The 15,198-nt window shown below is 34.0% G+C and overlaps 1 protein-coding gene across 1 annotated transcript in view; it reads left to right on the plus strand.

Moving 5' to 3' along the window:
- LOC114332671 (nose resistant to fluoxetine protein 6) overlaps nt 1-15,198 on the plus strand; it is a 125,001-nt gene that overhangs the window by 84,922 nt on the left and 24,881 nt on the right. The window contains exons 8-9 of the mRNA XM_028282500.2: nt 5,047-5,243; nt 6,823-6,937. Of these exons, the coding sequence (XP_028138301.1) occupies nt 5,047-5,243; nt 6,823-6,937 (312 nt within the window). The remainder of the gene's footprint in view (nt 1-5,046; nt 5,244-6,822; nt 6,938-15,198) is intronic.

Genomic DNA, 15,198 nt, shown 5'->3' on the forward strand with positions numbered 1-15,198 from the left:
TTCGGGGGTGAATTTTGCGCTAGGGAATGATAGGGTAGTTTTTCGGGATTGGTTAATGTATAACAAGAGCCATTAATTAGCAATAAAATATGCCGATAAGATGGGTCTTGTACCCTTTCCCTTACCGAGATATAGCTTGGGTGCTGCTAGCTTTAGTGCTTCTAGCTTTACCGTAAAGCTAGCAGCACCCACTGTTTCTCGGAAACGGCTACAGCAATATTTTTTTTCTTTTCGTAATAAATTAGCAGTAAATTAGCAGTAAATTAACAATTAATTCCTTGGGGTTGAATTTTGAATTTTCATCATTTTTTCGGGGGTGAGTTTTGCGCTAGGGGATGATGGGGTAGATTTTAGGGATTGGTTAATATATCAATCAAGAGCAATTAATTAGCAATAAAATATGCCGTTAAAGTGGGCCCTGCACTCCTTTTCATTGTCGAGATATAGGGTGGGTGCTGCTAGCTTTACCGTAAAGCTAGCAGCACCCACTGTTTCTCGGAAACGGCTACAGCAAGACATTTTCTCTTTCCGTAATAAATTAGCAATAATTTAGCAATTAATTTCTTGGGGTTGAATTTTCGATTTTAATCATTTTTTCGGGGGTGAGTTTTGCGTTAGGAGATGATGGGGTAGTTTTTAGGGATTGGGTAATATATCCATCAAGAGCAATTAATTAGCAATAAAATATGCCGTTAAAGCGGGCCCTGTACTCCTTTTCATTGTCGAGATATAAGGTGGGTGCTGCTAGCTTTACCGTAAAGCTAGCAGCACCCTCTGTTTCTCGGAAACGGCTACAGCAATCAATTTTTTCTTTCCGTGATAAATTAGCAATAAATTAGCAATTAATTCCTTGGGGTTGAATTTTCGATTTTAATCATTTTTTCGGGGGTGAGTTTTGCGCTAGGGGATGATGGGGTAGTTTTTCGGGATTGGTTAATTTACCAATCAAGAGCAATTAATTAGCAATAAAATATGCCGTTAAAATGATCCCTGTACTCGTTTTCATGGCCGAGATATAGAGTGGGGGCTGCTAGCTTTACCGTAAAGCTGGCAGCACCCACTGTTTCTCGGAAACGGTTACAGCAATAAATTTTTTATTTCCGTAATAAATTAGCAATAAATTAGCAATTAATTTCTTGGGGTTGAATTTTCGATTTTAATCATTTTTTCGGGGGTGAGTTTTGCGCTAGGGGATGATGGGGTAGTTTTCGGGATTGGTTAATTTACCAATCAAGAGCAATTAATTAGCAATAAAATATGCCGTTAAAATGATCCCTGTACTCCTTTTCATGGCCGAGATATAGAGTGGGTGCTGCTAGCTTTACCGTAAAGCTGGCAGCACCCACTGTTTCTCGGAAACGGCTACAGCAATAAATTTTTATTTCCGTAATAAATTAGCAATAAATTAGCAATTAATTCCGTGGGGTTGAATTTTCGATTTTCATAATCTTTTTGGGGGTGAGTTTTACGATAGGGGATGATGGGGTAGCTTTTCAGGATTGGTTAATATACCAATCAAGAGCAATTAAATAGCAATAAAATATGTAGTTAAAGTGATCCCTGTACTCCTTTTCATGGCCGAGATATAGAGTGGGTGCTGCTAGCTTTACCGTAAAGCTAGCAGCACCCACTGTTTCTCGGAAACGGCTACAGCAATAAATTTTTTCTTTCCGTAATAAATAAGCAATAAATTAGCAATTAATTCCTTGGGGTTGAATTTTCGATTTTCATCATCTTTTTGGGGGTGAGTTTTACGCTAGGGGATGATGGGGTAGCTTTTCAGGATTGGTTAATATACCAATCAAGAGCAATTAAATAGCAATAAAATATGCCGTTAAAATGAGACCTGTACTCCTTTTCATTGCCGAGATATAGAGTGGGTGCTGCTAGCTTTACCGTAAAGCTAGCAGCACCCACTGTTTCTCGGAAACGGCTACAGCAATAAATTTTTCCTTTGCGTAATAAATTAGCAATAAATTAGCAATAAAATATAGTCTTAGTCTGAATTTGGTCTTATGAAGTGGTGCTGCTGACTTTACCGACATTGATATTTTGCGGTGTGATCATAAAAGGTGGCACCTGTACGAATTTGTTTTGATCCATCGGTGTAAATCTGATAGTAATCGGGCCATCGTTGAATAACTGTTTCGAGGAAGTGGTCGTTTTTGTCGATCTGAAATGTTTTAATTTGTTTAGAAAGGGGGATATGTGGATGTTCTGAAAATATTGGTTAGATTTTTGATGTGTACATGCCAACCTGTATTGAGAAAGAGTGGTATAACTTTCACAAATGAGTGGAGTTTTCTTTTTTCGCCAATACGACTGTGTGAGCACTGAAACTGAAAGTTCATGGATAGGTGTTATTACCATGCGGATTTGGAAAATGCTTTTGTGATGAACTTGTTACTGATTAGTTGCCTTCTCAGTGGTAATGGTGGTTCTACAGCTTCTGCTTCCATAATATTTATTGGACTTGACTTGAGATATCCAAGACATACTCTTAGACTTGTTTTTTTGAGTTTCTATTTTATCTAAATGTGTTAGTGCCGATGATCCATACAAGTGACTACCATAATCCAGGATTGACATTATCATGGTTCTATAAAACATCAAGGCGATATTTGGGTCGGCTTTGCATTTGGTATAACAGAAAGCTCTCAGTATGTTAAAAGCATTCTCAGACTTTTTCGTTATTTGATGTATACAGTCTTTCCATTCCAGTTTCCGATCTAGATATAATCCTAAGTATTTCACAACATTCTTTATTTGGAAATTATAATATCCTAGTTTTACATGTTTGTGTCTTATGAACTGGCAAGAACCACGCGTTCCAATCGAGCAAGGAACCATGTTACTTTTTAGGTACTAGGATAAAATCCATTAACACCGACTTGGAATCGCTTTACTTTATACAATTATAATATGTAAACCATATATTTCGATGTCACCACTTTCATTAGTATGCTAGATTGATGTACGTAACAGAATGCACTGAGGATGATCTGAATCAGATCGAAAACGTTTTGCTTAATTTATTTGGAGGACATTTTTAAAAAGATTTAATAAACATTTTTATACCAAGATACAAATTGACGCTTTTACGTCTGTATTAGTTTTATACAGGGTGTTTCATTGGGAAACGGAAATACTTTAATGGTGAATAGAGGTCACAGGGCAGGTTCTAGATATAGTACATTTTTTGCCCTATCGACTTTTATAACCGAGCTACAGGGTGTTTTATCGATTTTGCCCGTTTCTTTCCTAAGCCATAACTTTAGAACCACCCTGTATATTTTTTTGATATTTGGTACACATATGTCTCATTCAAAACCCAAACGACCGACATACTAACCATAAGAAAAATCCAGGTCCGGATTAACAAAAAATTATAAAGTAATTGTGACCTTAAAACAACACCCTGTATAGTGAAATTTTGAAAATCCGTTTGCATATTTGAAAAGAGCACAAAAAAGTAAGTTTAATGGTTCGAAAAACCATTTTAGTCTTTTGCTAGCAGTTGCCGCTAGGGCATCTATGCCATTTCGTTCGTTGCAATTCGGGACTGCACGCTGGGGTTTGTTTTGGTTGGATCAGGGAGAGCAGCATATGTGCCTCCTGATGAGAGACTAATAAGTTTCGAAACCGGTAGAGGTGCTTGCAGCACTCTCTGATTGGACTGGAATATGGTTCGGCTGTATTTTCGTTTTGCAACGAAATTGAAAATGGTTATTCATTTTTGAAAATGGTTATTCATTTTTTAATGGTTCGCTTCAATTTTTCGGCCAGACCATTTTATGACTTTCATTTTGAAATTATATTGAATTTTTTAAGAACTTTGACATTAAAAAGCAGATATTATTAACTTTTAGTTATAAATTATTAAAGTTAATGAATAAATACTAATTTTAAAAATAAGCAATACTTATTTACCACGTTAGAACGACCCAATTACTAATGACAATAAAAATCCAGTTCCGGATTAAGAAAAAAATACAAAGTAATTCTGACCTTGAACCAACACCCTGTATATTGAAATTTTAAAAATTTGTCTGTGCATTTTAAATGCGCATGAAAAACTGTGATTAAAGGCTTATTTTAATTTTTTCGCCGTTGATTTAATTACATCAATTTTGAAACTATATTGAAATTTTAAAGAACTCTGAGATTAAAAATCAGGTATTGCTAACTTTTAATAATAATTTAATGTTAATGAATCAATACTTATTTTAAAAATACTTAATACTTATTTACTACGCTGGCTTCATAGGTTCTCTGGATTTGTAGCTATATGCACATCATTAAAAATTATAATTGCGAGAATTGGGATATTTTAATGATTTAGTAAAGAATTAAAAAACTGTTATTAAAAAAAAGTTCTTGAAAAATTCAATATAATTTCAAAATGAAAGTCATAAAATTGTCTGGCCGAAAAATTGAAGCGAACCATTAAACTTACTTTTTTGTGCTATTTTCAAATATGCAAACAGATTTTCAAAATTTCAATATACAAGGTGTTGTTTTAAAGTCACAATTACTTTATAATTTTTTGTTAATCCGGACCTGGATTTTTCTTATGGTTAGTATGTCGGTCGTTTGAGTTTTGAATGAGACATATGTGTACCAAATATCAAAAAAATATAAAGGGTGGTTCTAAAGTTATGGCTTAGGAAAGAATGGGCAAAATCGATAAAACACCCTGTAACTCGGTTAGAAAAGTCGGTAGGGCAAAAATGTACTATATCTAGAACCGGCTCGGTGACCTCTATTCACCATTAAAGTATTTCCGTTTCCCAATGAAACACCCTGTATAATTTATACTTATAGTATTTTTACTACAAAAACGTTATTACGTAGGTCAAAATTTTTGACGTAAGAGAACTGTCAAAACATTAGAATGTGACTTTTCATTATTGCTATGTTTATTATAAACACGGCAATAATGAAAAGTCACATTCTAATGTTTTGACAGTTCTCTTACGTCAAAAATTTTGACCTACGTAATAACGTTTTTGTAGTAAAAATACTATATATTTATTTATTTTTTAGTGCATCATTCCTACATGGTATTTATCTGCTGATATGCAGTTGTTTTTAATATCAGTTTTAATCCTGATTCCATTGACTGTGCTTCTTAATGGAGATAAAAGTAATTTTAAGCGAGTTATGTCAATCTGCCTTGGTTTGAATATATTTTTCACTATTTTACCATTAGTCACTAAACTTGTTTGGCCAAATTATAAAAAGTAAGTACCTATATATAAGGAATTATTTTTTCATATTATCGTGTTTCTTTTAATTTATTTATGGTCTGCTAACGCTAACACTAAAAACACAATTACCTAATTCATAACATTTATTTACTTACTGTACAAATTTATTTTATCGACTAACTTCTACAATTTAATTTCACTTTATACATTTTATCCATTTTTCCTACTCCTCTAATACACATTATTTTAAAGATTTTGTTTTGGTATGTTAAGCGTCGATGACACGGGACTAACAAGCTGCTGGTAGGCGAGTTTAAAAGCTACTTAGCGAGTGAGCGAGTTAAGACGGGTTCTTACTTGTCAGTTTCGCTGACGCAGTCTGACTGATTCATTATCTAATAATGAAAAATAAAAAGCGACGTTTGTATTCACACGTTTCATGTTTTGCTACATTCAGTACACAGTTGGTCCAAACCTTTTATATCGTGGTGATGAAAATGTTTAAAAAAATTGAGACCAGCTGTTCGCGAAGTAGTTTTACAATTAGTAAATGAATTACTGATTATTCTAGCGAATAAAAAGAAAAGAAAACGTCGTAGATGATGGGTCAGGTCCCGGATATTGCGCAGAAATAAATGGGGTGCTAGTGAAACTATATTGAAATAATTAGCTTTGGAAGATTGTGATTCATATACAAATCACTTGAAGACTGAACGAATACAAATTTCAAGAGATTCTGCAAAAATTCGTCCAAAAACACAAAAAGCCAATGCCTTCATGAGAAAATGATCAGTCAAAATGATAAGAAGTAGAACTGGTTTTCACTTTAACACATTGCGTGCCACGCTTTAATCGGGATACTACTCTCAGGGGCCACTGATATCCACGGCCATGAAAGTTAGTCATACGTGTATATCAAAAATGAGCGACGTGGCCCCTGACAAAATATCTGTGTCTCTCATATCTGAGCGACGTGGTACGCAATGTGTTAACTGAAAGTATGAATGTACTGATTATTTAAAATGAAAATGTGTTCTCATGTTGACGATTTGTTCAGTATCACTGAATCAGTTAGACTGCGTCAGCTAAACTGCCAAGTGAGAACCCGCCTTTAGCGAGTGTCTATGACAAACAAAATTTTACATCCGCACAGTAGCCAACTAGCTAGCGAGATGCTTTAATTCTCTGAATAAACCGAAGAGAAGGAAGCACCATATTTATCCCGTTTTCTTCTCCATGATTCTACCCATTCTCTTTTCTGATTCAAGTTTCTCTTTGGTTTTCGTTTTAAATCATCCTTAATTGCATTAGCCAAAATAACTACACCCGCTCGACTTAATTCCGTTGACATTTTTGCTGAAACTACAAACACGCAGACACTCTATTCGCAACAAGTTTACTACTTAGAAGCAATGATGATATAAGACTAGTTAACTAGCTTACAAGCCAACACGCCAGCGAGTAGTGAGTAAATTAGCCGGGCTTTCTATTTTTCTCGCAGCTTTTTTACAATCGGATAGTCACTAAATAGTTCGCTAGCAGCTTGCAAATTCGCCCTGTGTCATCGACGCTTTAAAGGTTTTATTTTAAAATTGCAAAATTGATTCTTTAGTGATTATGATACACATTCTCGAGTGATTGACTATACGATGGGAATAATGATGGGAATTTTCATAAGAGAAAGAAAAGACAAACCTTTTTTCTATGGCAAAATTTCTAGACCTAGGGTAAGTTTTTGTTATTTTTATTATTATTTTTTGTATTGGAAAATTTACTCATTTAATTGATTAAAAGTTAGAGCTTCCAATACAAATATACACTGCGCGTGTAAAGTATGGAAACATAAAATAAAGGTATCTGTGACATCCCGTATGATATAGTAACAAAATGTTGGTTGTGTAGTAGTGTAAAATATAGGTCGATCTGTACCCATCTGCTTGCCGGATGAAACATTGTTTTATTACATTTCATAAGGTCAGGTGGGGTAAGTGTGTAGCAAAATATTAAAAGTTAGTATAGTTACCTCCCGGATTTTGAGACCAAGTAAGATTTGAAGCTAATATTTTAATATAATATTTTAATATGTATTACCTACAACTGCTTCATTTTATAACTTTCCACGGCAATGACGTCACCATATTTTTTTTTTAAACTATGTCCTTAGTACACACTTTCCCCTTAAATTGGGGGAAGTGTGTCTACGTTTATTTTTTAGACATGAATCAATAGAAATGGAATCTGGGTAAGTGTGTAAAAGTAGAATGTTCATTCTATCGTTAGCTATTTAAATATTTTAAATAATCGTGAAACTGTCAAAGTTACAAACTTTTAATTTAGTAAAGTTCAATACAAATGGCCTATGCTAGGTAAAAAAAACAACATATTGAATATTATAATTAGTAAAAGTGACGCTGAATCGGTGTAATCCTCTTTTGGTCACCACTGGCTCTGGAAAAACCAGTACAATATCATCAATTCCTACAAAACTTTTTCCTCTGGGTCTGCCCAAATAAAGGAATTGGAAGCAGACATATCTAACGACCTCACCTTTCTTGTAAACTTTATTTGCACTTCATCATCTGCTTTATTTACTGAGACAATTTGGCCGATATAATGTTTAAGTGTTATTTTAGATAGAAAGACCACCAATACCCAATCATTACAATCCACATTTTTTGGTGTTTTGTTTATTTGATGCAAATAGTTGTTCAAGTCTTCTTCCTCTCTAAGCTCTTCTTCAATGTCATTATCAGAATCCTCACATATTACTTCCTTCTCCCCTTCTTCCGATGATGATTCTTCTGACTCAATTACAGAAACTTTTTTTCTTTGAGGGCTTCTTAGTTTCTTTTTCTTGTAGACGCTTAAGTACCTCTGGAGTTGTTATTATTTCAGCACCAGTTGCAATTTTTCTCTTCGGTTTTATTCGATCTAAAGGTTGGTGTTGTTTTACCATATTTAATAAGAGTTCTTGAAATGATACATTATGCTCATTCGAAGTGCCAGAAACTGATGGTTCCTCTATGTGTCCATTGTTTTCTTCTTCTAAGCGAGGGATATTAGGGCTCTTTTTGCATGTTTCCCATCGCTTTAACGCCAGCGGGTCATATTGGTCTGTTGAGATAACATTCGAATTAAAAGGATATATTCCACCTTTTCTAAACCCATTGATTATAATTTCAGTATCTGCTTCAGACTTATCTTTCCAATCAACGTACTAAAATGTTTTTTGGGAATTCCTTGACCCTGGTTATGCCTTTGCCACTCGACAAGTTGTGAATCCCATCGTAATTTGAGCGAACGAAAAACACTCAAATCGAGTAGTTGAAGCAAATGACTAGAATGTGGAGGGAGCTTTAGTATTATTACATTGTTTTTCAATGCGCATTCTATTAGACGTTCATCTACATGGGATACATGACCGTCATATATTACAAGGACAGGTCTAGCATCACCGATTTCATTCAAGAAGCTTTTCTTAAAATAGTTCAAAAATATTTCAGATTCCATCCATCCGTTAGCTGTGGCGGCATATGTAGTTCCTCGAAAATCTTTTCCTTCAGGCGCAACCCATCCATCCCAAATATTTTTACCTTTAAAAACTATTAATGGGGGCGCCTTATATCCTGCTGCATTTGCGGCCATTAGAACGGTTATACAGGGTGTCCCGGAAAATAGTGCGTTCCTTAAAGGTATAGGTAGAAGGCACCATGTAGAACAAAAAACTCTTATAACATTTTTTTCTAAATGCAACCGTTTGACCAAAAAATTAAAATACATTTTGGTACGCAAATTTAAATCTGACAACTATGTGCGGTACGCAAATTTAAGCATAGACAGTCCCATGTAAATAGATAGAAGATAGATAGTAAACAGATAGTTTTAAAGAATCCTGTTTAGTGTCAATGCCGAAAATGTTTTCGAATCGTGAGTGTATTACCTATTATGTTATTACGTTGATTATTTATGGCAGATCACTAAATGGAGAGGCATACTGCATACTATAATTAATTTCTTTCAAAATGTTTTGGTGTTTGTGAAATGGTGTTTGTGAAAGGTTACTTGAAACATCTATTCGGTATAATAATTATTTTCAAGTAAGTAAAACTTAGTTATTTCAGTTCACGAGTAAACAAATTACTGAGACATTATCTGGTGTATTTAAGTTCCACTGTAAACTATTAAAACTATGTAATTCAGTTAAAACCCTCAGCAATACTTAGCATTCAACCCATTTAAACCTTACTAAATACATAATATTAGTTCAGTTAAAAGATGTGTTTTTATGTTAAAAGATGTGTAATTCGTTTAAAATTATGCAATAGGTATTTCAATACATTTCAAAAGAAAATAATTTTAGTAAACAAATAGTAAACATAAGTACTTATTACCTACTATTAGGTTGGATTATTTTAAATACTGTAAATCACAAACGAGTTCTTATTATCTGTTATTATTCCGTAGTGCGTACGATGTTGCCAGTTTATTAAAATTTCCAAACATTAAAATACAGGTATATGGAAAACAATGTTAACTTTTTTTTGGAAACGATTAACTTTAGAAAAAAATGGTATAGGACTTTTTTGTTCCAAATTGTGTATTCTCTCCATAACTTAAAGGAACGCACTATTTTCCGGGACACCCTGTATTATCTCTTCCACCTCCTGCTGTCGTTCTGGAAGAAGCAGTTCCCTTCTTTCCCACAATTTTTACCTTAGAAGGGTCAAGACAAAATACTGATTCATCCAAATTCCAAATAAATTGTGGATTATCTTTTAAATCTAAATCATTTAGAGACTTCTCTAATAACTGAAAATATTCGCCAATAATAGATGGGTCCATACACTTTTTGCGGGAAAATTCAACCGACTGGGGTTTTTAATAGATAAACCATGCCGCTTTGTAAATCCTAGGAACCAGTCTTCGAATTTTAAGTTTATTGCGTGCGACATAATTACCTACGATGCTTAAGACTTCCATCCGACTTAAACCCCAACCCCACTTTTCCATGGTTGTGAGGCAGTCTACTAATTGAATTTCCATCTCCAACGGAATAGCCGTACTCCGGCCCTGGGTGTTGCTTTTTTGACCCCTTAAGGCCGCGTCTCACCATCAAATAATTTGATCAAACAGTTTGAGCAAACTTGACGTACTTGAGGAAGTACGTCAAAGTGACGTCACAATTGCAGATTTTTTGAAATTCTAAAAATCTGTGCTCTCACTATCAGTCTAGTTTGATCAAATTTTTTGTATTGAGTTGTCTACTTGTTTGTACTTTATTTAAAATTAAAATTTTTCATTATTATCCACAATGAACACTCAGGATGTGACGTCACTAACTGTCACTTTCAGTTTGCTCAAACCAGTTTGATCAAATTATTTGATGGTAGGACGCGGTCTTTAGTCCTCTAATGTGATAACTAAGTGTCATCTTGGGTATCCTATATTTTTGACTTGCTTTATTGCTTTATAGGCGGTAATTCTTCCACTATTGACTTCTTCCATTGCCAGTCTTAAATCCTCTTTTGAATATGATGAGGCCCTATTGGTTTTTCTAATATATTTCCTTCCCATTATACGATAAGCATCAATTTCTGGAACAAAGATGTTTATATTATATACTTACTAAAATACATACGTAATAATGGTAATTGGGGAAGTGTGTATTAATATCCACATTTGCCCGGTAACAATAGTACATACATACTTCGCTAGATTAAAATTTAAGAAGGGCAAGTGTGTACTATCAACAAATATTTAGAAAACTTTAATCTAGCATTAAAATACATTTATAATGTTAAAATTAAACTATTTCTTACCTTCTTAGTACAAAAAAAAGTTTCAAAATGTAACGCAGAATGCCGATGGAAATTGATTTTAAATGGCACGTCTCGCATGAAATTCGTACTTAACCTTCGGTTCAGACAGAATGACACTTTTCTAGTCAAATAAAAGCAAACCGAATCTTGGTTTCAGTTGACCTTGTAAGCATTTGTATTCTTCTTTAACGAGTCATAGATGGCGATACTAGTATATAACCATATTAAAATATATTTTGACTTTACACACTTACCCCGAATACACAGTTACCCCACCTGACCTTACATAGACAAATATTTCTAGCATGGGTTGCCTATCAAAATCGTGTCATAGCTATCCTTAAGGGGGACCGTAGGGGTTGAAATCAATATTTCAGGCCCATTTTGAAGTTATACTTCTTTAGGCACGAGGGTGAATTTTTTATTTTTCTGGGCGCATGCGCACACCGACAGTATGGTATTAGTCGCTCAAACGTTATACGGGATCTGATTGGGTATTAAAATCATCTGTCAATAATTGTTCAATATGGAGATTATGGATAAACAAATGTTGTTTATATTAGTTTTTATTGTTGTGATGGCAGATAAAAAAGCAAGTTTATAATTGTAGTGACTTTTTAAATAGTTTTTAAAAGCGACAGGTACGTAATAATTGTAAATGTTTCAGTATCCTAATAAAAAATTACATAGGTACCTACTTATTTGGAAAATTTAAAATGAACCTACCAAAATAGTATGTAATGTTTTGATTTACATAATTTGATTACCATCAAAATTTCTACCAATATTCACCTAATATATTGTTATTCCACAAAACATTCCTTTAATTTCACAAAAATCAAACTAATTTGATTAAATTCATATAAGTAATAAACAACTGTCAAAAGTTTATGGTGTAAACGTTCACTTGGTGTATATTCCCACATGACATATACGCGAAGGTGGCGCAATGGGAAAGCACTTTTATTTTCGATCGGTGAGATCGACGGGAAGCTGGTTCAATCCCCGTTCGATGCAAGTTACTATTTTTTTAATTTTTTTTTATACATTTTATGATTGTAAGTATATTATTATATAATTTTTTTCAGAAAATACGTATTTCGTTAAAATTTTTGGCAACAATTATTGTTCAGAAATCATTTCTTTGTGGCATTTTTCAATGTGTTTGTGTGTGTTTTATTCTTTTATTTTTTTAATTTTTGATATTGTTTTAATATAAATTTTTGGAAAGTAGTAAGTATTAAAATTAGTTTAATATTTAAATTAAATATAAATAAACTGTTTAAAGTATATTGATTTTGTTGAAATCATATAATAGAAGTATAACTTCTTACGTGCGTACAAAGTACACACATTCTTTTTTTTAAGTATGGTAGAAATATTTTATTTTTAAATTAAATAGGCATATTCAGTACAATTCATGGATTATTCAAGAAAAAATTCAAGGAAAAGTATTGAAAAATAAGCCAACGCTGGCAAATTTTTGAGGTGACACTTCAAAATATATTGAATTTTGCGGAGGACATCAGAACTCATCATTGGATCATAGTAAATAAAAAATTCAAAAAGATTTTATTAACTTATGAGTTTTTCCAGGTTTTTCCAGTTTTATTAGTTTTATCGACTTTTGACTTTTTGATATCACTCAGAAGTCAAAACAACGAATTTAAAAAAAAAAGGTGAAAATCGACATATTTATTATTGTTAAACAAGAAATAAGCATAAAAAAATATCTCGACAGCTATAACTCAAGTAATGTCTAAAAAAAAATATATACATACAAAATTCTAGGTGGGTCGGTCAAGTAGTTTTTGAGTTACAGTCTCTACAACCTTTGAAAAAAGCAGTTTTGGGTAAAACGCGGAGTAATTTATAAAGAAAATGAGAATAGCGGTTGACCGTTTGTCACTACGCTCAAGCACGCTGGCGCTAACTGGCTGCAAAGCGAGTCGAAGGTATGGATGGAGGTAGGGAGATAGTGTTGAATATCCATACCTTCGACTCGCTTTGCAGCAGGTTCGCGCCAGCACTCTTGAACGTAGTGAACAACGGTCAACAGCTGTTCTCATTCTCTTTTGTAAATTACTCCGCGATTAAAAAAGATATTCCGGTGTGCATCATTTTACGATTTGACAGACAAAAAAGAAATTGAAAATAAAATTTGACAATACTTCAAACGCTTTTTTCTCAAAACTGCTTTTTCAAAGGCTGTAGACATTGTAACTCAAAAACTACTTGACCGACCCACCTGGAATTTTGTATATATTTTCTTTAGACATTCCTTGAGGTAATGCTGTCGAGATATTTTTTGTTTTATGCTTATTTTTGTTTATTAATAATAAATATGTTGATTACCTTTTTTTGCAAAAAAATTCGTTGTTTTGACTTCTTAGTGATATCAAAAAGTCAAAAGTCGATAAAACTAATAAAACTGGACAGCGTTATCTGAAAAAACTCATAAGTTAATAAAATCTTTTTTAATTTTTTGTTTATTATGATCCAATGATGAGTTCTGATGTCCACCGCAAAATTCATTATATTTTGAGGTGTCACCCCAATTTGCCACCGTTGGCTTATTTTTCAATATTTTTCCTAGAATTTTTTCGGTACATCGCAGCGATTTATCGGAATTGGAGTTGGATTGGAGTTGGTATCGGACCGCATCAATTTATTGTAGCGATCGAGTTATTTCAGTTTATAATCATCATCATCATTCTCTTTGCCTTATACCTATGCGGGGTCGGCTTCCCTAATTTCATTTTTCCACACAATTCTATCTTGAGTCATATTAATGTTAATCCCCTTTACCAACATGTCCTGCCTTATCGTTTCCCCCCAGGTCTTCTTTGGTCTTCCTCTCCTACTCTTTCCAGGAATCTGCACTTCAGCTATTCTTCGTATTGGGTGATTAACGTCTCGACGTTGAACATGGCCAAACCATCTTAACCTATGCTCTCTCATTTTGGCATCAATTGGTGCCACACCTAGACTTCCCCTAATATACTCATTTCTAATTTTATCCTTCTTTGTCACTCCACTCATCCATCTAAGCATTATCATTTCCGCCACATGCATTCGTTGTTCTTCTTTCTTTTTCACTGCCAAACATTCAGTTCCGTACATCATAGCCGGTCTTATGGCTATTTTGTAGAATTTTCCCTTCAGCTTCATTGGAATTTTTCTGTCACACAACACACCACTCGCTTCTTTCCACTTCATCCATCCAGCCCTAATTCTACTATATGCATCTCCATCTATTTCTCCATTACTCTGTAATACCGATACTAGGTACTTAAAACTATTGCTTTTCACAATCATTTCACCATCCAAAGATACCATTTTATTTGTAGTAACTCCATCTTTAAATGAACATTCCAAATACATACTCTGTTTTTGTCCTACTAAGTTTAAACCTTTTTCCTCCAGAGATTGTCTCCACTGTTCCAGTTTTTGTTCTAAGTCTCTTTCACTATTTCCTACTAACACGACATCATCAGCATACATTAAGCACCATGGAATGTTACCCTGTAGTTTCGCTGTTATCTGGTCCAAAACTAATGAGAATAAATACGGACTAAGCACAGAGCCTTGGTGCAATCCTACTTTCACATGAAATTTATCAATCTCTCCCACACCTGTCCTAACACTAGTCGTTACTCCCTCATACATATCCCTCACAATCTTTACATATTCACCAGGGACTCCTTTCTTATTGAGTGCCCACCACAGAATCTCTCGAGGAACTCTATCATATGCTTTCTCAAGATCAATGAATACCATATGAGCGTTTGTTTCTTTACTCCTGTATTTTTCCATCAACTGCCTTATAATGAAAATTGGATCTGTTGCTGATCTACCCTGCATAAAGCCAAATTGATTCTCGGATATTTCGGTCTCTTCACGTATCCGTCTATCAATTACTCTTTCCCATATTTTCATGGTGTGGCTAAGCAGTTTTATAGCCCTGTAGTTTGTACATTGTTGTATATCTCCCTTGTTTTTGTAAACAGGTACCAGTATACTGCTTCTCCATTTGTCTGGCATTTGTCCAACTTCCATAATTCTATTAAATAGACCTGCTAGCCACCTTGTTCCTGTCTCTCCCAATGCTCTCCATACTTCCCCAGGAATATCATCTGGTCCTACCGCTTTTCCTTTCTTTATTTTTT

This window comes from Diabrotica virgifera, chromosome 1 (assembly GCF_917563875.1).
Source record: "Diabrotica virgifera virgifera chromosome 1, PGI_DIABVI_V3a".
NCBI classification, from domain to species: domain Eukaryota; kingdom Metazoa; phylum Arthropoda; class Insecta; order Coleoptera; family Chrysomelidae; genus Diabrotica; species Diabrotica virgifera.